General features: G+C 40.9%; 1 protein-coding gene across 3 annotated transcripts in view; it reads left to right on the top strand.

Annotated features, from left to right (window-relative positions):
- Positions 1 to 7,100: 7,100 nt before the first annotated feature.
- PSEN1 (presenilin 1) overlaps positions 7,101 to 22,228 on the top strand; it is a 69,428-nt gene continuing 54,300 nt past the window's right edge. The window contains exons 1-3 of one of the 3 annotated variants that reach the window (XM_028089691.2): positions 7,101 to 7,228; positions 17,427 to 17,508; positions 17,601 to 17,728. In XM_028089691.2, the coding sequence (XP_027945492.1) occupies positions 17,654 to 17,728 (75 nt within the window). In that variant the 5' untranslated portion in view covers positions 7,101 to 7,228; positions 17,427 to 17,508; positions 17,601 to 17,653. Of the gene's footprint in view, positions 7,229 to 17,426; positions 17,509 to 17,600; positions 17,741 to 22,228 lie in introns of all 3 variants that reach the window. The other 2 variants (XM_028089460.2, XM_028089619.2) reach the window with 2 other exon arrangements.

Below are 22,228 nucleotides of genomic sequence, written 5' to 3'. Positions count from 1 at the left end.
GCTGAATTTTTGATGGACTTGATTTTTATGAGTATTTGTAACAAAGGTCAAAAAGGCCATTTACTTACTTTGGGTTAATCATACATTTGTGGAGAATACCCCTTTTAGTATTCTATCATTTTTAAGTTCTGGCCTCTCGGGAAAACAGAACGTTCATGCTCCTTGCCAACTGTAAATTTATTTACTAGCCTTTTCTCAAATTGACACCCCCGGCCTTCTCCTCTCCGCCCCCCCCCCCCCCGCCCAAGCTTCACATGTTCAAGCAGTTTATTATTCCTCTGTCTTCTCTTACTTTATTAATGCTTCTAAGGCACCATCTTAGGTTTTTATTTAGCCAACATTAGCATGAAGGTTTACTCAGGTAGATTTAATTTCCCTTGCTTTTGTCTTCTCCAGCTCTTTATTTATCTTAAAGGGCCCTTATCTGGAAGTCTTGAGGGCACATACCATATATTGCATCACACCTCCAGTGAGATTTGTGTCCAGATCTCAAATTCCTACATTAACATTTTTGCAGCAGAACAGAAATCATCAGAGCCCCTGGGTTAAAGACCATTTATAATAGTTTCATATCAGCTCAAGACGGGTTTTGCTACTAAACTTAAAATTTTAAGGTTTTCAAGTTTCTTGTTTTTCAGATTTGCATATAAAGAACTGGACATGTATAAACTGGCATATTCTAATGTCTGGGAGAATACACATAAGAACATTTCCAATAAATTGCTTGAGCTTTCTGGGTTGTCTTTACCGTTTGCCCATAGATTAATTTCAGTTTGGAAATCTTAATCTGTATTGCCCATTCAAGTTGTTAAAAAATTATATGAAAGTCTTGAGAATCATTGCCTTTTTTTTTTCTCCCTAAGGTTTTATTTATTTGAGAGAGAGCAGGGGGAGGGGCAGAAGGAGAGGGAGAAGCAGACACCCTACTGAGCTTGGGGCTCCGTCCCACGACCCTGAGATCAGGACTTGAGCCCACTAAACTGACTGAGCCACCTAGGTGGCCCTTGAGAATCATTCTTGATCTGGCAGTTAGAAAATGAATATGCTTTTTCCTCATTTGACCTTAGAAATAATTTTAAATATGTATATTTGTTTACAGGAAGAAAGATAAGTTGAAGTTCTTCTAAAACTTTAATGTGTACCTGAATCACCTGCAGGATCTTGTTAAAATGTAGACTGATTTGGTAGGGATAGGGTGGGGCTGGAAATTTTGCATTGCTGACCAGCTTCCAGGTGATGCGAATGCTAACTGATCCGAGCACTGACTACACTTCAGTGAAGGTATGTGCTCAGTACAGGTTTCCTATGTTATCCCAAAAGTTGAGTGTCCCTGTGAAACATTCTGAAAGCCAAAATGGCATAAAGCAAAGAAGCAGTAACCATTAATTTATATGGAAATTTTGTTTGAGTAATCCCTCACCGAAAAATAATCTCTCAGATTTACCTGATGCCACATCTTGCTCACAGGTGCACAAAATAAATTGAGGTGTAAAGCACAGATGCTCACAGAGACAGTTCAAAGCTGTGGTGGCTCGCGCTGACTGCAGTCCCTGGGGCAAGGGACTTGCTGGCGTCACTCTCGATGCACGGGCTGTGTGCTGCTTGTATAAGGACTTGCTGCAAAACAAGCTATTTTCGCTGTATTTCACCTTTTTTCGTAAAAGTGAAAATCCTCTTCAGATTTCTTTTGATTAGCAAAACCAGGTGCTACTGGAGGATTTTCATAAAAGTGGAGTAACTTCTGAAAAGCCAGGGGAACCTGTACTAGTATTTTATCCCAACAGACTACACAAATGCAGCTTAATTTTCTTTTTAAGTAGATTATAAAGAGAAAAACATTTTTTGAGACAAATAGATGCATATTATTTATGTTCATGAACATAAAGTAGTCTTCCAAAAAAGGTGCCTGAGAACAACCCTAATATTCTAGGCTTTATTCCCAACCAGTCCCAGAGCATTTTCTCCTTAGAGAACTCTGTTTTTACTTCCTCTGATTCTTCTCATAGCACTTGTGTATGTAGTAGAGGCGAATGATGACTTTGTGGAGTGCTGGTCAGGTACTAATCAGGCACGAATGCTAGATATGGTGGACAAACGGAGAAACAGCTTGAGAGTCAAATTGAACTAAACCACTTATGTTTTCTTCTTACATATGAAGTAAGGAAGTTACAATGTTAATAAGTAGTGTGTATATGAGGCTTATTTACCCTTTTTCTGATGAGCTCTATAAATGTTTCCACTGGTAACACAAAAACTGAAAGGTTTTATGTCAAAATGGTTACGGATATTTTCGGGTTATATTTCAGCTGCCTTTTAACAATCCGAAATTGAGAATAGTATTTAGCTCAGCAAAAGATGGTGAAATTGATTTCTGAATGCTCTGGATATAAAGGGTATGAGAAAGAATCCAAATAGGCAAAGAAACAGTCAGTCTAGGTGTCAGGAAGAAAACTGGGAAATTAATAGATATATATTTCAAACCCAGGAACTATTACTGTAACATTCATACCATAGACCAAAGTAAGCTTATAATTTTTTTTGATAAATGGTAGATTTTTTGAAATGTGATTGTGTTGAATTATTGAAATAATTTATTTACATGAGTGCTTATTACATTTTCATCTTTATTTGACAGAATTTTAGCCTTTGATTTTATCACTTGTCTCATATGAAGGCCACATTAGGAATAGCAATCTAAAATGCTCAGGAATGAAAGATAATTTCTATAAGCAAAAGTAAAAATTCTTTTCAAGCCATGTTGTTTTCATTAAATGACACTCCCAAGTATGCCTACTGTGCCACATCCCATAGTAGTTGGATTTATGACCTAGTTTCTCATGCCCAGAGTGGTAGCTGAATTGTTAACAGGTATTCCCTCTGTTTTTTTGTGTATAATTTATATTTAGCCATTGAAGCACAGTTAATATGTGGCTAAAAGCACAGTTAATATGTAGCATTCATGTTAAATGGTAGGTAGAGTGATAGACATAAGATTTCTCTAGTAGCTGACCGTCTAATGGTGGAGAAAGAATGAGAGGAATACTAATAGACATAAAGTACTATACCAACTATCAAACTTGATGAGCTAACTTCACAGTCAAGAGGGAAAGGACAGTAGGAAGATTCTCAACAGGGGTAGTAATATGTAGAAGGGAACTTAGAGGTCACATAGTTTACCCAAAACAGATGACAGATTGGTGTCTGGAGGCCTATATATAGCATTCTAATTCATGGTCCGGATCTGTACTACCTAAGGTTTTAAATTTGTTAATTTTGAAACTCAGTTCTTTAATCACACTAGTGTATTTCAAGTGTTTGAAAGTCATGTGACTAAAAAAATCCAGTTTTTTGTTACAATATAGGTCAAGTGCTCTATAGCCATATATATAGCCAGTGGCTAGCAAAACTATATGGACATTGCAGATTATAGAATATCATTGCGATTGGGGCACCTGGCTGGCTCAGTCGGTAGAACATGCAACTCGATCTCAGGGTTGTAAGTTCAAGTCCCACGTTGGGTGTAGAGATTACTTAAAAATCTTAAAAACAAACAAACATGGTTTCAGAAAGCTATATTGGACAGGTCTGGTCTAGATGTTGCTATCAACCCAAGGGGAGAGGGAAATGCTTGTTAATAAAATTAGTCCACAGGAAGCATTTTTATAAATCTTTATTGAAGCAAAAATTATTAGGTGTGAATTTAAAAATAGTGCTAAAGAACTATTTTTCCTGTTGTTTTTTTTATAGGTGAAAAAGCTATAAAAGTTTCATTTTTAAGTATTTTATTGAGGCACATTTTTTAAAAAGGGGGGGCCGAAATTCTTGATTAGGGAGGAAATTAGAATTTAATAAAATACTGACAAACACAGAACTGAAGGCTAAAAATACAAGATAACTAATGCTTTATCTTAATCAGGTCCAAGTCTAAAGAGATAATCCTTGCAAAGAATAAGAACGATGTGAGAGCTGTTAAGATAGTGGCCAAGCACCAAGCTCTGATGACAGTATTGTCATATTTCAATTCTTTATTCCCATAAGAAACAGGGCAGTGACATTGTGTATAAAATAAAGGCAGGGGCACCTGGCTGGCTCAGTTGATTGAGCCTGTGACTCTTGGTCTCGGGGTTGTGAGTTCAAGCCCCACGTTGAGCATAGAGTTTAATTAAAAAAAGAAAAAGAAAGGCAAACTGCTTTTACGGGAGAAGTGTTGAGTTGCATTGCCTTGGAATCAATGGTGTAAATAACTGGCCTTCGTTCCCTGATTGACCAGGTCTTGACTTCACATACTTAGTGACCAGTAACTGCGCTGGCCTTAGTCTCTGACAGCCTCTCTCCCCCAAGTGGTTCTAACAGGTCTGGCACTCTGGATTTCCCATCTGCTTCATCTTTCACCACTTATTATTGGGTTTTGCCACCATTTATTTTGTTTTGTTTCTCCATTCCTGCTCCCAAGTACCAAACACTTTTGGGAAAATATAAATGCACCACTGCAGATATTTTGGACCTTCAGTGCTATATATCTCAATTGTTTTACTGAACTCCAGCTCCTTTCCACACGCATTCCAGCTTTTCTTGTTTTTGATCCTACACGGCTGTATAGTAGTTGTGAAAAAAATATTCGCTGAATGAGTAAAAGTCCTTTGATATCCCCCCTCAGCAAGTAAGTCTCAAATTTAACAAAACCTTAACTTTAAAAATGTCATTAGGCATATTCTCCAGTTCTAGCTTTCCAGTTAATAATGACATGCATCTTAAACCTTTGCTTTCTATAGTTAATGATAACTCCATCCATCCTATCTAGAAAACCTCCCCCACTCCACTGGCTCTGGTTTCTAACTTGCAGTTTCTTGATCCTTGCTGAAGTATTTCCTTATCTTCATTCTTCAGTCTGGACTAAGTGTTAACACAAAAACTTAACCTTGGATCGTATCTCCTTTCTACTACACTATTGAGATTCCACAAAGAGTAGCTTATAGTTACATGTGCCTTCCAAATGCCTCTAGTCTCAAATGTTTGTATCATCATTCCACTGATGACTGGTGATGGCCTAAAGGAGACTCTGTGACCTTGTGAGAGGCTCTACCCTATCTCTTAACACCATGGACATCTGCTGTTTGGTGTCTAGGATATTACTTCTGCCCTGTCCTACCCTATGTCTTTGCTGGCTCTTCCTCAGCAAATCCTAGGTATTTGTATTTTAATTAAAAATTAAAAAAATTTTTTTTTAAGATTTATTTATGGGGTGCCTGGGTGGCTCAGTCGGTTAAGCAACTAACTCATGATTTTGGTTCAGGTCATGATCTCACGGTTCTGAGATCAATCCCCGCTTTGGACTCTGTGCTCCAATTTCTCCTTGAGATTCTGCTTGAGATTCCCTCAGCTCCTCCGCCCCTCTAAAATAAATAAAATCTTAAAAAAAAAAAAAGATTTATTTAAGTAATCTCTACACCCAGCGTGGGGCTCAAACTCATGACCCGGAGATCAAGAGTTGCGTGCTCCACAGATGCCCCAAAGGTGTTTGTATTTCTAAGAAGATGAAATAGAAACTGGTGGAAAAGTTATCTGTATGTAGTCCGGTTACTTAAAGTCACTGGTTGCTTTTTTATCACTTTTTTATCACCTTTTTACTTCTTGCAGGAATTGTTTTGACATAGTTGTATTTATACATATGCATAAATCTTAGGTCTTTTTAACTTAATAGAATAAGAATGTTAAACACAACCTTCATAAACAATTCTAATGACATTCTGCGAAGTGGATGAGCGATCATTTATTGTGGGATGTTTAGCTTTCCAATTTTTGCTATAAATACTTTGGGAACATTTTTGCACAAGTATTTTGTATTGAGATTGTGTCTAAAAATAGTTGACCAGCATTTTAAGACTTTCTACTCCTGTTACCAGATTGCATTAAAAACGATTGAACCAGTTCACAGATAGATGGGGTTTAGCTATGCTGCTTTGTCAAATGTATTGAACTGTTTTATGTGCTAGGCACTGTTCTCAGCACTTGTAGTATGAAGTGAACAAATAGGAAAAAAATGTTTACCCTTGTGAAATTTAAGGAGGGAAGGGGAAATGAGAACTTTAAAAAGTATCTTTGGGGCTGTCAACATTTTTATTCCCCAACTTAACTTTTCCCTGTTAATGGAAAAAACTACTGATGTTCTTAAATATGAAGTGTGTAAAACCTATTTAAATCTGTTCATGTATTGGGCGGGGAGAGGGGATTGGGGACTGATGCTGCAGGAATATGAAAAGCTATCTTGGGGGAGGAATTTAAAAGAAATAGAAGATATCATTTGGCCAGATGCATGCATCATCGATTTCATTGCCAGTTTTCTATTACCTGTGAATTTGAGCATTTCTCCATTCTTCATCTTTGGTTTTACGTTATTGTATTCGTTGTTTACTTTTAGCTTTCAGATGAGTGTGCTATGCTACTTTTGTTACTGGTACTGTCTTCCGCAATTTGGACGGAAAGCTGGCAGATGCGGAAATTGATTGCTGAGCAATTTTGTACTCTGGTTTTGGGATTTCAAAAATAAGATACATTTTATGCTCTTTGGAAGCTTATCATCTAAGACTCGATCTTAAACTCAGAGCCTAAGAATCCCGGGCTATGTTTGTTTAAAATGCAGTTTCTCAGGTTCCCGCCCCCACCAGAACTTTTGATTCATTGGGTAGGGTGTGAAGGGCACAGGTAATTAAAATTTAATTAGTCTTCATGACTGTCTCAATGCGTGCAGATGATTCGCATTGAGAAACATTACAAATAGGTACTAATAGATAAATGTTAGATAAGATGTCCTCACTTGCAGGCCGGAAGAAGCACACACTGGGCCCAGTTGACGTAGAAACTTTGGTCCTCAGCTGAAGAGCAGTCTCGAATTCCGGACAATCTCAGACTCACACTAGCTGTCTGGGCGAGTTCGTCTAAGTCCCGGAGTCGCCTGGAGCGCAGCGTTTGCCCCTCTTATCCGCGCGCTCCACCGGAAGCTCCACCTTTTCCCCCTGGGTTCCGCCCCCTCTGCCGGTGGGTCCCGCCCCTCCCCTGGCCGACCGCCAACGACGCCAGAGCCGGAAATGACATCAGCGAAGCCTTTTGGGCGGGGCCTGGACCGGCTGCTCCAGAGGCTGCGATTTCACATCGGAAACAAAACAGCGGCTGCTCGGGAAGGAGCTTGCTCTGCGAGCGGCGGGTGGCGGCGGCGGCAAGGGAAGAGTAGGTGCGTGATGGGTAGTTCGGGGAGAGGGGAAGGCGCCCCTTACCCGGTGCGGACACGGGCGGTCGCGGGCAGGGCCCGGCCCTTTGTCGCCGCCCGGGCCGCGCAGCCGGTGTCCTCGAGGATGAGGAACGGGGCGCGGCTGAGCAGAGACCGAGGAACCCCGTGTGGGGAACAAGGAGGGGCGGCCCGTTTCTTCGGCTCCAGGCGCAGCGCGCGGTCAGGTTAAAGAGCGATTCGCCTCCGGAGCCTAGGTCCGGAAGTGCTGGTTTCCCGAAGACGTTTCAGGACGCAGGTGCCGTGGGCCGGGATTGACCGTCTTGACTGGAGTGGAGCTCCTGGAGAAAGAGGAAGCGCCTTGCCCTGTGTCTGGTTGAGCAACTGGTGAAACTCCGCGCCTCATGCCCTGAGTACTCAGTGTCCTTGTCCGGGGAAGTGAGTGGCACTCAGGGCTAAGTTCCTTATGTCTCACGTTCGAGGCGGAAAACAGGGTCTGATGCTTTTGCCTTGGTTGGGACTGTCGCGAGGCATGATGTTCAGTGCTTTGCATGTGTCTTAGGTATTTGCGTTTTCTTCCCGCTCAGGTTCTTTTCAAATAAATCTGCTTCTATTGTAGGAGACTAATTTAATAATAACTTTAAAAAGCGTTGCTTGGCTGCTTTGGACAAGATGAATATAGTATTCAGGGTTTACTCTGGGAGATAAGAATAGGATGCAAAAAACTATGGCACATATAATGACTATGACAGAGCACATTGTAAAGCTCGTACCTTCTCTGAAGTTTGAGGCAGGTAGAGATCACATCTGGTTAGGGAATCTTGTTAGTTGAGTTTTTTGTTTTTTTTTTTAAGCTTTTATTTATTTGACAGACACAGCGAAAGAGGGAACACAAGCAGGGGGAGTGGGAGAGGGAGAAGCAGGCTTCCCTCTGAGCAGGGAGCTCGATGCGGGGCTCGATCCCAGGACCCCGGGATCATGACCTGGGCCGAAGGCAGACACTTAAAGACAACCACCCAGGCGCCCTTGAGTTATCTTTTCCAGTGGAAAGGTTTTCACCCCTGGTGTTGAAGTGGGTAGGGCATCATAATCAGAAGGTGTATTACAAACATGGGCTCTCTGGATTGCAAGCGACCAGTGACCCACTCTGAACATTAAAATAACTGTTATGAAGGAAAATAAAACAGGAAAGTAGATTGGAGCTAGTTGCATTTGACTAATTTCAGTCACCTGCAAAAGCCTATTTCAGTTCTCCTTAATTCATTTGCAGAGTTCAGCCAACTTAAGGTTCCCCCCACTGCCATCTAATAAACCCTTAACACTGAGAAAAGGATCATATTTATTGAGTGCATGGATTCCTTCCTGCCCCCACCCCCCAATAGATAATAGAAGTGGCATCTATCATCTGGTTTTCCATTCTTCTACTCCTGGTCCTTGGGCAGACAGTTCCCATAGTTCTGGGTATACTTTCTTCTGAATGGATGTGATTTATTGCTGAATTTTAAGTTACTGGCTGCAACTAGTCCTAGACTGCTACATGAATTTCCATTTAGGGGGAACCGGAGGATTTGAAGTTGATCTCTCAGAACCACCCTAGCAGGAAAATACAGCATTTTGTCTATTACCATAGTTTATGTGGTCCTCTTTCTCTCTCAGGTCCAGGCTCTCTCTGCTCCTCCTTTCCCACTAATATTGCAGGTTATAGGGGAGACTTTTTTACGATATATTCTGAAGAACCTGTCAAACTCTAATACTGCCTCTTCTTCATGTGATAGATGTTAGGCAGATTTGGAAAGTGTGTTAAGAGTGGCACTGTTATGGTCAGAATTTTAGGCACGTTACTTTGATAGTGGGGGCTAGAATGGATGAGAGAATTGAGGTGACTTTTGCATAATTCAGGTGAGATATGATGAGAGTTTGATCTTTGGTGATGACAGAGGCTTAGAAGAAACTATTGTGGTGCCTGGGTGGCTCAGTCGGTTAAGCGTCTGCCTTCAGCTCAGGTCATGATCCCAGGGTTCTGGGATTGAGCCCTGCGACTGGCTTCCTGCTTAGTGGGGAGTCTGCTTCTCTGTCTTCCTAAGGCCCCCCTCTCCCGCTTTTGCTCGTTCTCTCTCCCAAATAAATAAAATCTTAAAAAAAAAAGAAAGAAAAACCGTGAACAGTACATGGCAGCTAATTGAAAAACGGAATAAAGTGTAGAGTTGGCTAGAAGGCTTTAAGTTTGAAGAACGGGAGAGACGATTGCAGAAATAAGGAAGTTAGGAGCAAAGAACTAGTCTAGAGAGGAAGATGAAATGGTTTGGAAGTTATCACTTTTGAAATGCCAGCAGGTGAAGATGTCTCAGGGACAGACCTGGAACTGTAAATATGAGAGTCATTTAAATAGACTTACTAGTTGATGTTGGAGCAGTGGAGGAGATGCCTAAGGAAAGGAAGGGGACAGAGAGGCCCAGGCAGGCCACTTATAATGAAGGAATGGAAAAAGGGTGAGAGGAACCAGCTAAGAAGAGAATGAGTGATGGGAGGAGAACGTCCATAGTACAGTGTCACAAAGGCTAAGGAAGGAAGGGAAGCTTTGGGAAGGAAAAGGCTGTCAGGGATTTTTAGTATCTGGGCTGGTATAGCTGAAAGAGCTTAAGATTTAGAGCAGTGCTATCTGATAGAAACTGTGTGAGTGGGATGCCTGGGTGGCTCATTCGGTTGAGCATCTGCCTGGGGCCCAGGTCATGATCATAGGGTCCTGGGATCAAGCCCCAAGTCCAGCTCCTTGCTCAGCGGGGAGCCAGCCTGCCACTCCCTCTGCTTGTGCACCCGCACTTGCTTTCTCTCTCTCACAAATAAATAAAATCTTAAAAGAAAAAAAAAAACTGAGCTACAAGTGTTAATTTAAAACTTTTTAATAAGCAAGTTTTATAAAGGTAGGAAATAGATAAAATTAATTTGAATAATATAATTTATGTAACCCAATACATCTAAAATTTTTTTTAACGATTTATTTATTTATTTGAGAGAGCTAGAGTGAAAGCACATGGGCAAGGGGAGGAGCAGAGAGAGAAGGATATGCAGACTCCTCACCAAGTGTGGAGCCCAGTTGCAGGGCACAATTCCACAATCCCGAGATCATGACAGCTGAAATCAGAGTCCAGAGCTCAACTAACTAACTGAGCCACCCAGGCTCCCTACATCTAAAATATATTTTTTTACATTTTTTAAAAAAGTTTTTATTTGAGAGAGTGAGAGCGAGCACACAGAGGGAGAGTGAGAGGGAGAAGCAGACTCCCCACTGAGCAGGCAGCCCTGTGCAGGGCTCGATCCCAGGACCCCGGGATCATGACCTGAGCCAAAGGCAGATGCTTAACTCACTGAGCCACCCAGGTACCCCATCTAAAATATTTTTATTTCTTTTTTTAATAAGATTTTATTTATTTATTCATGAGAGACAGAGAGAGAGAGGCAGAGGGAGAGGCAGGCTCCCCGCTGAGCAGGGAGCCCGACGCAGGACTCGATCCCAGGACCCTGGTATCATGACCTGAGCCAAAGGCAGACGCTTAACCATCTGAGCCACCCAGGCACCCTAAAATACTTTTATTTTAACATGAAATTAATATAAATATATACTTGCCTGACTCCTCTTCTAGATAGTAAGCGTCTTGAGTAAACAGAAGTATTATCTGCTAGTAGCATCCCCAGCACCTATCACAATGTCTGGTTTTATAGAAGAAACCCAGTAAGTGTTGGTTGATTAAAGAATATTAATGTTTGGTTTTCATAATGCCTTGAACAGTTCCTTAAATTGATCTAAAGCAAAAGAGAATGCAAGCATTGCTGAGTATAACCAATGATTTATAAATTAATTAGATGTGAGTAGTCATGTTTTCATTAAAGATGTATTCAGTCCATTTCCATGGCGAATTTGAAACAAACTGGGTGTGATCATACCTTTCATGTAGACTTATTGAAAGTAGGTTTCTTGGGGAAAGATTCTTTATAATTACTACAAATACTGATAATACAGGACCATAGTCCCATATCTATAATTATGAAATCCAAAAGCCCCTGAAAAAACCGAAAGGCATTTTGTAATTCATTTGACAGAAAAATCTAACCTGAACCTATTAATGTAATTTAAGACTATATGTTTCACTATATACTTATTAATGTGTTTGATTTTGTGGTTCTATCTATGACTTTGAGAGGGCATTTTAAAACATACAGTATTTGCATCATATTACCTTTATAAAATCTAAGAAAAATATGAATTCTAAACACACTTAGTCCTAAGGGTTTCAGATAAGGGATTCTGGATTTGTAAGTCTTCATTTTCATTGCATCTTCTGAGCCCATGTAACCATTATTGTTTAAAAACAACTACAGTAACTCCACGTAACAGACCTCCCCCAAACCCAGCCTTAGAGTATTTGTTCTGACTCAAGGCTTTGCTTCAAGGTGTAGGACCATGGATCAGCTAGGGCAGTTCTGTTTTGCATGTTTTATTCTGGGGCCCAGGCTGAAGGGGCAGTGACTGCCTGTGGTAAGCTCTTCTCAAGGCGACAGCAGAAGTAAAAGAAGGTAAGTCCGACTGCAGAAGCACAGTTCAGGTGTCTGCTTGTGCTACATCTGCTAAGATCCCTTTGATCAAAGCAAGTCAGATGATTGTGCCAAAAGGCATGGGGTGGCTAGTAGACTGCACCGACCTTGAAGCCAAAGAAGTCTCAGAACCAAGCCCAACATCACTGGAGTGGAGTATATTTCTCTCTCAGGGATGCCTGGGGAGGGAGTGCATATTTGCTGAATAATAATCTAATCTACCACAGATGGCTCACAGAAGTAGAGTGGGATGGAAGGAAGAAAAAAATCGCCAAATAGATATATCACTATCCTTGCTCTTTTTAGAGTCTACCACCTTCACAAAGCCTCTTGTAGGACTGGGGAAATTATTTGCTCCCTAGTCTCTTAAAATTCAGTCTTTCCAGCATATGTTCCTGAAGTTTTAAGTTAATTTCAAATTATTTTTATTTAATTATGAATGCAATTTGGAGATTGGTTATATTTATTATTGGATGTGAGCTTTTGAAAACTCAAATAGAGGCTCTCCCAGCCCCTCCATACAGTCAGAACTTAGGCTGCCTGTCCAGGAAGAAGCTGTCAAAGTAACACTAAGGCTGATTAAATACTTTTATGGAAAAAGAATAAATCACAAGCTCATTTGGTACTTAAAAACTTCTTATCACAATATAAAGATACTTTAAAAAATACTTTTGGTGGTTTTCTTTTTTCTTTTTTTTTTTTTTAAAGATTCTTATTTATCTGTTTGTCAGAGAAAGAGAGCACATACACGCATGTATGAGCACGAGTGCGAGGACAAGCAGGGCGAACAGCAGGCAGAGGGAGAAGCAGGCTCCCCCCTGGGCAAGGAGCCCAATGCGGGGCTCCATCCCAGGATCACAGGATCATGACCTGAGCTGAAGGCAGACATCCAATCGACTGAGCCACCCAGGCGTCCCTCTTTTTCTTTTTTTTGTTAAATACATTCCACTGTTTTAAAAAAGATTTATTTATTTATTTTAGAGAGAGTGCGTGTGGGGGCAGTGGAGGGAGAGGGAGAGAGAATCTTCAAGCTGACTCCTCACTGAGCAGGGAGCCAGCCCCAGGGCTCTATCCCAGGACTCTCAGATCATGACCTGAGCCAAAAATCAAGAGTTGGCCACTCAGATGCCCCCCCCCCCGCTTTTTTTCTTTTTTACTTTTGATGGTTTTCTGTGTGAAGAAGAAACTAGTCAAGTGGCTAGCTACATTAAAGCACCAACTCTTTGTGCTGGAGAAGATCATGACAAAAAGTCTCATGAAGCTGTTTGTTTTTGTGGAATACAAATTTTGTTTACATTTATCTCTGACAGTGAAGAAAGAAAATGGTATCTGTAATAAAGTAACCATGTTGTAAGATTTTGAGGTTTAGTTGTTACCTTGAGATGACCTGTACATTTCTGTTGGTGCTTCCTTAAATGGATTTTTAATAAGCTTATTTTGAGATTCCAAGCTTTGCTCCTTTGATACTTTTTGAAGTGCTGATGGATAGGTTTTTCTATCAGCACATGGAAGCTTTGAGATTATTTGTATTCTAGGTTTTTTTTAGTTTGTTTGTGTATAATAGGAATTGTAGTTGCCCATCAGAGAAGGGTTTCTCTTTCCTTTTATCTGAGCAAGTGTCTTGAGAAAAAGGAAATGATAGCAGTGAATTCAAGTGTTACGCTCTGTCAGTCTCAGAAAATCTTCAGCAGGTGGTCAGAGAGAGAAAACAGCAAACTCTACTTTTGTCCTTCCTCCCTTTGCAATCCAGGTCACAAGATTCTCACTTCCCAACAGCTATCTTTTTTGTTCTCAGGGCAAGAATGCTAAGAATGTTATAAAATCAACGAGTGTCCTTTGCCATGCTGGCTGGACAGATGGCCTTCTGGCCTCCATGCAGTCATCAATTGTTTTCAGCTGTTACTGGACCAGAATCAAATCGGGCTTTGCTTCTGCCTTTCTTTGTACGAACAATGTTTGTTTGTTCACCAGGCCTGACTGAAGACCTAGCCCGCGTTGCTTGCCTCTGCTTTCTACTGAGCTCCATGTAAAGAGCAGCTCTTCCCTCCCTGGAAGGGTCACCTGGTAGCATTATGATCTTCAAAGCATCAGTGGAAGCATGAGCTTTCTCTAATTGAACTGGAAAAGACCTGGGCTGGGCATCAGAACACCTGGGTTCTGGAACTGGTGTTATTTGCCTCATAAGCACTGCCAAATTCTTTCACCTTTCCTGACCCTTAGTTTTCACGTGTAAATACAGGATGTGCCTTTGAAAAAGCTATCAGGGTATGCTAAAGTGACTACTGCATTTTTGATGTTTCTTACAAGATTTGTCTGAGAACAAGCTCCAGTATGATAACCAGTTTGTGTGGTTTTTTGTAATGGCTGAACAGATCCTGGAAGCATAAGGCCTAATAATGGAAACTACTAAAATTAAAATGACCAGATTCTCATTACAACTTTTTTTTAAAAATAAATACTAGGGGGGTAGCCTGGGTGGCTCAGTCAGTTAAGCGTCTGCCTTCAGCTCAGGTCATGATCCCAGTGTCCTGGGATCGAGCCCCGGCATCGGCATCATCGGGCTCCCTGCTCAGCGGGGAGTCTGCTTCTCCCTCTCCCTCTGCCTGCTGCTCCCCCTGCTTGTGCGCTCTCTCTGTCAAATAAATAAATAAAATCTTAAAAATAAATAAATACTAGGACTGTATATTGGGAATGCTTTGGACACTTCAGTTTTTAATTTATAGTTAGATCATTGAAGTTTAAGATCTCATTTACTACTTTTTCAAAGATACTTATAAGCAGCAGTTTTAGTAGTAATAAAAATCAGCTCTCTCTCTGTATATAGACTTTTTTTTTCTCCTCCCAGCTCAATATAACTTAATGCTCATTGTAAACTCCTAAAGAGCAGGGTTGGAGTTTTACACAGAGGCAACGTAGTGTACTATGTGAGCCTTTACTTTGCTCCTTTGCTTACTGGATGTGACCTTGGGCAAGTTAGTAAACTTCTGTGTGCCACATTTTCATATGTAAAGTGGGCAAAGTGAATATAATTAAGTAAATCCTGTCTGTCTCTGAGTTTTGATATAAATAGACATCCAGTAAACTCCTACTTAGTAAATGGACAGTCACTTTTCTTTATCTGTAAATGTAATCTACTGTATTTACTTTTTTTTTCTTTATTTACTTTTTATTTTTGGCTCCATGGCCCTTTCTTGCCCTTTGCCTTTGCCTGTTGCATTTGGCTAACACTACCTTATTTGTTGTTTCTGAGGGATCATATGAGAATATTGATGACCAATTTCTTAGGGTTTTTCTGTAATAGAGGTGTACCTCAAATGATACGGTATGGTCTTCAGGGCAGCCAGGAACCAACTGCAGCCTCTTCTGTTTGCCAGCCTATGGCATTTCTGGGTTAGCTGAGGTAGTAAGTACTGTACTAAATGTTTTTATGGGAAAGAAGGAATAATATGCTCTGTTTGCTGATCATTAATGCTATATTAATGTCGAAATTTCAGTTAGTCAACTTTAAAAAAATCTTAGAAGCATAGGTCAGAACATTTACTCTGAATACTTAATGTACTTAGAAAACATATTTGTTCTATTGGCTTTCCGCCTCTCTTTTGGGTAAGTTAATATACATGCTGCCAAGACTTAATTTTATTCATTTTAAGAGTTAGGATCAGGGGCGCCTGCGTGGCTCAGTCGGTTAGGCATCTGCCTTCAGTTCAGGTCATGATCCCAGGGTCCTGGGATCGAGTCCCACATAGGGCTCCTTGCTCAGTGGGGAGCCTGCTTCTCCCTCCGCCTGCTGCCCCCCCTGCTTGTGCTCAGTCTCTCTCTGACAAATAAGTAAATAAAATCTTCAAAAAAAAAAAAAGGACCATTGGTATAAATAACCATAAAATATAGGTTTATGTCCACAAAAATCTCTGAATTTAATTGAAGTATATAGCAGTGTGCACCTACCATGGGGGTACAGCTCAGTGCATCTTTACAGACTGAAATCCCTGTGTAACTAGCACCCAGATCAAGAAACAAAACATTACCAATTCCCCCTCAAAGCTTCCCACATCCCCTCTTAGAGCAAATAACACCCATAAAAGTAAGTGTTGTCTCTATTTGTATTTTTAATTCACTTTATTTTTAAAACAAACTTACATTAATTATGTCTTATTTAGTTAGTAATAATTTGCAGTCCCTTGATCCATGTCAGTTGACCATGGGCTGTAGCTGGAAGGGAAGAGAAAGGTTGGCATGGCATATAAAACTGTGTAGGTTAGAAGGGAAGCATACCTTGATTAAAAATTTATCATGGTTTAAATGATCTAGATATAGGTAGTTAAGAGTTAATTTGAACTCAATACTATTTTGAAAAATAGTTTCCTTGGTTTTTTTAGCTGCTTTCTGTGTTTTTGACGAAAAATCACTAGAATATAAAAAGTAGAGTATTTAGAGGATCGAGGATCCTGAAGTTGAAAGTGAAAATGAAACAGGGCTTTGACAAAATACTTTCATGTGAGTGTGTACATGATAATGTTGTAGTCACTATGAATAAGAATACTGCTTAGATATATGAACAGATTTCTTTCCTTCTGTATTTCTGAAGACTTTCTATGAAAAGGGAAATTGAATGGAACTAGAGGGTATTATGCTAAGCAAAATAAGTCAGTCACAGAAAGACAAATACCATATGATTTCACTCATACGCGGAATTTAAGAAACAAAACATGAACATAGGGGAAGGGAAGGAAAGATAAAATAAGATGAAAATTGAGAGGAAGGCAAGCCATAAAAGACGCTGAACTCTCAGAAACAGGATTGCTGGAGGGGAGGTGGTGGGGGGAAGGGGTAATTGGGTGATGGGCATTAAGGATGGTACTTGATGTAATGAGTACTAGGTGTTACATGCAACTGATAAATCACTAAATTCTACCTCCAGAACAAATTTAAAAAAAAGAAAAGGAAAGTTGAAATCATAAAGAATTGGCTGATGGAAATTAAGGCAGACAGCAAATGGGAATGTGTGTCATCCCCCTCCCCAGCCCCCCACCAGGAGAGTGCATTCTGGGAGACTGAATGATGTGTGTAAATAAGGCTGTGCCAGGATGCAAGGGAGAGACCTAAGGCTGGGAGTTAGGAGTCTGTGATTTTTGGCCTGATCTGCCCAATTGTGTGATTTTTAAGCCAGTCAGTGAACTTAGGTCCTCTTCTGCTTTTGTAAAATAGGTATGTTACCTGTTTCCCTTGGCTTGGGGCATTGTGGTAAGGATTAAAATGAGATGACAGAATTTTGCCAAATTAAAAGCACTAGACAGTTTTATGGAGATAGAAAGGTTAGGTTGGATTAGTTAGCATAGAAAAAGGAATGTTGATGAGAACAATCTTTAATATCATTTAGCTCCCTTTGCTCTAAATCTGAAATCATTAGGTATTTTTGTGATTGAAAATATTTGGTTTCTCAAGTAGATCTTCTCATTACCAGAGAGATATCTTGAGCTAACAAAACTTTGTCATTTGAAGTTGATGGCAGATTAATACCCTTCTGGTTTACAAATTACAAATACAAAAATAATTCTAAGTACTTGATTGGTGCGAATAGATTTACTCTGGGTGACCTGGTAAAATCCTATTTCAGACCTAATCCGGAAGCCTGCAAGTGACAGCAGCCTGTGAGGTCCTTAGAAAGTTTGGTCTGGAGAAGAACACATGAAAGAAAGGTTTGTTTTTGCTGAATGTAATTTATGAAAGGGTTTAAAAATGAAAGTATAATTGTAATGCACAAAGGATTATTTTCTTTTTCCCTTTTCAGAACCCCAAGAGGCTTTGTTTTCTGTGAAAAAGTGTTTCTATACGGTTGCTCCAATGACAGAGTTACCTGCACCCTTGTCCTACTTCCAGAATGCACAGATGTCCGAGGACAACCACCTGAGCAATACTGTACGTAACCAGGTACAGTGTCCGCCTCTCAAACTTCCCCTGCCAGACTATGGATTCATTGACCACCTTCCCTCATCTCCAAGAGAGGCCGAGGGGGCTGAGCAGGCTTTCTCTACTTTTCCGAGTTTACCTATTTGCTGATGGCAAAGCATTGTACGATTGGTGCTGGGGACACAAGGCTATGTGAGACATGGGTGTTGATACAGTTCCTCCCTGCCGTCTCCAACTTCCCCAGCTATTTATTATTTTATCTGTCTTGTTCTTACTCTTCCATGGGCTGAGTACATTTTATTTACTTTTATTTTTTCAGTGCCTATCATGGTTCCTGACAGTGCCTACTAAATGCTCACTGACAGACTGCACAGTGATGAGTGCAAGGCTAAGTGTAGAAATCCTAAGAGAGTTCAAGGGAGAGAATCAAGAAAGGGGTGTAATCAGTGGCATGAGACACAAACATCAAATCAGCCTGCGACTCCGATAGCTAATCATTACAGATTGAATGTAGACCCCACAGATGGCCTGTGAGACGGCTGGGAAATGGGTAGGATTTTTAGAGGTGGAGCCAGAGTTGGGGAAAACGAGAAGGCCGTCTATAAGCTATGCAGGCTGCGAGGGGTCGGGCGGGTTGGGTGGGGTGGGGTCAGACTTTCCTTTATTAGAACCAGAGGACAGAATCAGTGGTGGAAGGAAACAGGTCTGGGTCAATAAAAAAAAGAATTGTTTCACAATTTACTGTATATCCGAAAGGGTGTGGTGCAGTGTTATCTTGTCACTAAAAGCAGTCACAAAGGCTGGGAGACTACCAACCAAATCTGCAAAGGGTTAGTCTGTGGAATGAGCAATGAGCTAGAGCACCAACCAGATGGCCTGGAAGTTCCCTTCACACTAATATTTAGAATTCCAGTTAAGGGTCAAGGTGTGAGGAGGAGGCTTCACAAAGTAGACTTTGATGGATGGGTAAGATTAGAATGGAGCAAACTGGGATGATGTCACTGATAGAATAAATAACACTAGTGGAGGGAGAATTTTCCTAAAATTTAAATAGACAGGGAGGCTCTATCCAGAGATATGTCATCAGAAGCAGATCACACTGTACTGCCAAAACATTTTTAATCAAGTGAAATCAAGATAAAATGATTATTGGGGGAAGCCCTGAAAGGGAACACAAGCTGTAAAGGGTAGTATGTAGCCTGACGGGTGTGTGGGGGAAGGGAGAGGAGAGGAGCTGTTGCCTTGTTGGTACTTGGTGGATAATGGGTGTTACAAAGACTGATTTTTGTGGCAACACGTTTGCAACAGCTGCTTGATTTGCTCCGTTTTGTTATTTCTTAGGAATAGCTTTTTGAAAAGTTAGGATGAGGCCAGATTATGAAGTTCTTTGGTAGTTTGGATACTACTGTCTCTGTAATCATTTTTAAACTGTTACTTAAGGGAAAGGGAAAGTGGGGACAGCCCTGACTTAGTCTCTGGGTACCCTTTCCTTAACTAGAGCAGCTCCTATTTTATCTTTTTACATATTGATCTTCTGTGGATCCGTTTGAACATAAGATTCCACAGCTAACAGATTTTGAAGAAAACACCTATCCGTCCCAAACCTCCCAACGGTGTCTCATCTCAGAGTAAAATCTGGTCTGAGGTCTTATTTTAACCTTCCCCTCCAGTGCCCTGATCTTTGTCTTATCTCTCAGCACCGTCTCCCTCCCTCACTGCTTCCTCAGTTCTGTCTCTGGGTCCTGGATTATTCTCCCAATCTTCTCAGATGTCTCCCTTCACTTGATTTATTTAGGTCACCTCCTGAGTCACCTTATCGGTGAGGCCTTGCCTTCCTCAACTGCCCTTCCCTGCCACCCCTTATATCTTGTCTCTGCTTTCCTTGTGCTTAGCACTTACCTAGTATTTGTAGCATGCTGCCTACTGACTTGTGTTGACCTGCCTCTCTCTACCGTGTAAACCTGAATCCCCAGCTCCAAGAGCACTGCTTGGTACATAGTGAGCTCTCCATTGTTAATGCAGTATTACTTAATATTCCTCACACTCAGGTTTTATGGGGCTTTCATGGTATTTTTTTGGTCTGCCTTTTTTTAACACCTTAGTGACTGACAAATTGAAATAAAGGGTGCTATAGAGGAGGTACAATTGACACAGGATTTTTATTGATAATTACATGTGCTTATGTAATTTTAGTAAGTCTTAGTGCTAATGTTCTCAATGGTACCTTCCAGATCTCTTAGGGCACCACTGCTCAGAATATCACGCCTGATTTATTTAATTTTAACCCTACCATTTGATAATGTGATATCGAATAAGTTTATTTTTTATTTATCTTCTCAAGATATCTTACAGGGGCACCTGGGTGGCTCCATCAGTTAAGCATCTGCCTTCAACTCAGGTCTTGATCCCAGGGTCTCAGGATCGAGCCCCACATCGGGCTCCCTACCCAGTGGGGTGTCTGCTTCTCCCTCTCCCTCTGCCCCTCCCCACCCCCACTCGAGTTCTCTGTCGAACACTCTGCTCTCTCAAATTTTAAAAAGTCTTCTACAACTTAAAAGATCTTCTGTATACATCCTCATACTTTCCAGTTACCATGGGATAGGTATTATTTCTGTTCTATTTTATTTTAAGATTTATTTATTTATGGGGCACCTGGGTGGCTGAGTTGGTTAAGTACCTGCCTTCGGCTCAGGTCATGATCCCAAGGGTCCTGGGATTGAGCCCCGCATCAGGCTCCCTCCTCAGTGGAGAGTCTGCTTCTCTCTCCCTCTGCCTCTTCTCTGGCTTGTGCGTGCTTTCACGCTCACTCTCTTTCGCTTACTCTTTCTCAAATAATAAACTAAAATCTTAAAAAAAGGGGGGCGCCTGGGTGGCTCAGTCGTTAAGCGTCTGCCTTCGGCTCAGATCATGATCCCAGGGTCTTGGGATCGAGCCCCACATCGGGCTCCCTGCTCTGCGGGAAGCCTGCTTCGCTTCTCCCTCTCCCACTCCTCCTGCTTGTGTTCCCTCTCTCACTGTGTCTCTCTCTGTCAAACAAATAAATAAAATCTTTAAAAAAAAAAAAAAATCTTAAAAAAAAAAGATTTATTTATTTGAGGGGCTGGTAGAGAGAGAGAGCAGGGGGCAGGGCAGAGAAAGAATCCTCAAGCAGGCTAGCTGCTGAGCCTGAGCGCAGAGCCGGAGGCAGGGCTCAATCCCAGGACCCTGAGATCATGACCTGAGCTGAAATCAAGAGTCAGATGCTTAACCGACTGAGCCACCCAGGCACCCCTTTCCCCTTTTACAGTTTAAATGCTTGTCCAGGATCACATAGAAAATTAAATTATAGACCTGGAACATAAAATTATACTTTCTTTCTTTCTTATTTTTTTTAAAGATTTTATTTATTTATTTGACAGACACAGCGAGAGAGGGAACACAAGCAGGGGGAGTGGGAGAGGGAGAAGCAGGCTCCCCGCTGAGCAGGGAGCCCGATGCGGGGCTGGATCCCAGGACCTTGAGATCATGACCTGAGCCGAAGGCAGACGCTTAACGACTGAGCCACCCAGGCACCCCTAAAACTATACTTCTAATTTCAAACTTCCTCCAGTGTTCTTTCTGTTCTACCAACTGTCTCTTACCCCGGAAAAATGTTAGAATACTGAAAGGAGATATTGTATGAAAAAAATTCTGGAGAAAGAAAATACTAAGTGTATATGCATTTTATACCAGTGTACTTAAAAAAAAAAAAAAACCCAAAGGAAAAGGATCTCATTGTTAAGTTTTATAGTTATAAAGAAGCCATTGTATATATGCTTTGGTTGGTTATGAAAAAATGGGGGTAAGTCCAAATTTAAATTGAATGTAGATGATTTTTCGTGGATTAATTGAAAGCAGCTCTTTTATTTCTCCTCTTGGATCCTGGATTTGTTAAATACAAGCACATGAAGACAAGCCTCTGCAGGCATAAAAATCCTTATCACACTTATTTCTTCTTTATTTGCACAGTGGCTAGTTAAGAGGAGTCAAGGAAATTGAGTGATGTGGAAAGTTTCAATCTTTCCACACTGCTCTGGAGAGGAAACTAGCATATTGAATGTCTTCACTGTGTTGGACTCTCTGCAAGGTACCGTCACAAACATTAGTTTTAGGGCCTTACATTTTGGGGACATAGGTGAGCAGATTTTCCTTCAGTCTTCCCCTCCTTTGAATTAAAGTGCTAATAAGGTGCTTCTCTATATGACTATATCCTCTAGAGTATACAAATAGTCTATTTTACATTAAATATTACAAAAAGAAATGAGCATTCACTTAAACATAGTTTTGAAACTAAAGAGTTTCAAATAAATTTCCTACAGAATTTTTTGAAATATCAGTGTAAAGAAGTGGACTTTCTATTCCTTTTCTCTCCTCAGTACCTTCCTCCAAGGTCAGGAGCACCCCTAGTCTTGAACTCCTTTTATGAGGCAATCCTTTGCTTTGAGTTTGGGAAAGACCTATGAGGATAACAAGATACTGAAAACTGTTCAA

This window comes from Eumetopias jubatus, unplaced genomic scaffold (genome assembly GCF_037043125.1).
Source record: "Eumetopias jubatus isolate StellerSeaLion01/CBP00866 unplaced genomic scaffold, mEumJub1_p1.0 scaffold_7, whole genome shotgun sequence".
Taxonomy (NCBI): Eukaryota; Metazoa; Chordata; class Mammalia; order Carnivora; family Otariidae; genus Eumetopias; species Eumetopias jubatus.
The sequence above is the reverse complement of the archived record's forward strand: the minus strand, read 5'-3'. Positions and strand labels throughout refer to the sequence as shown.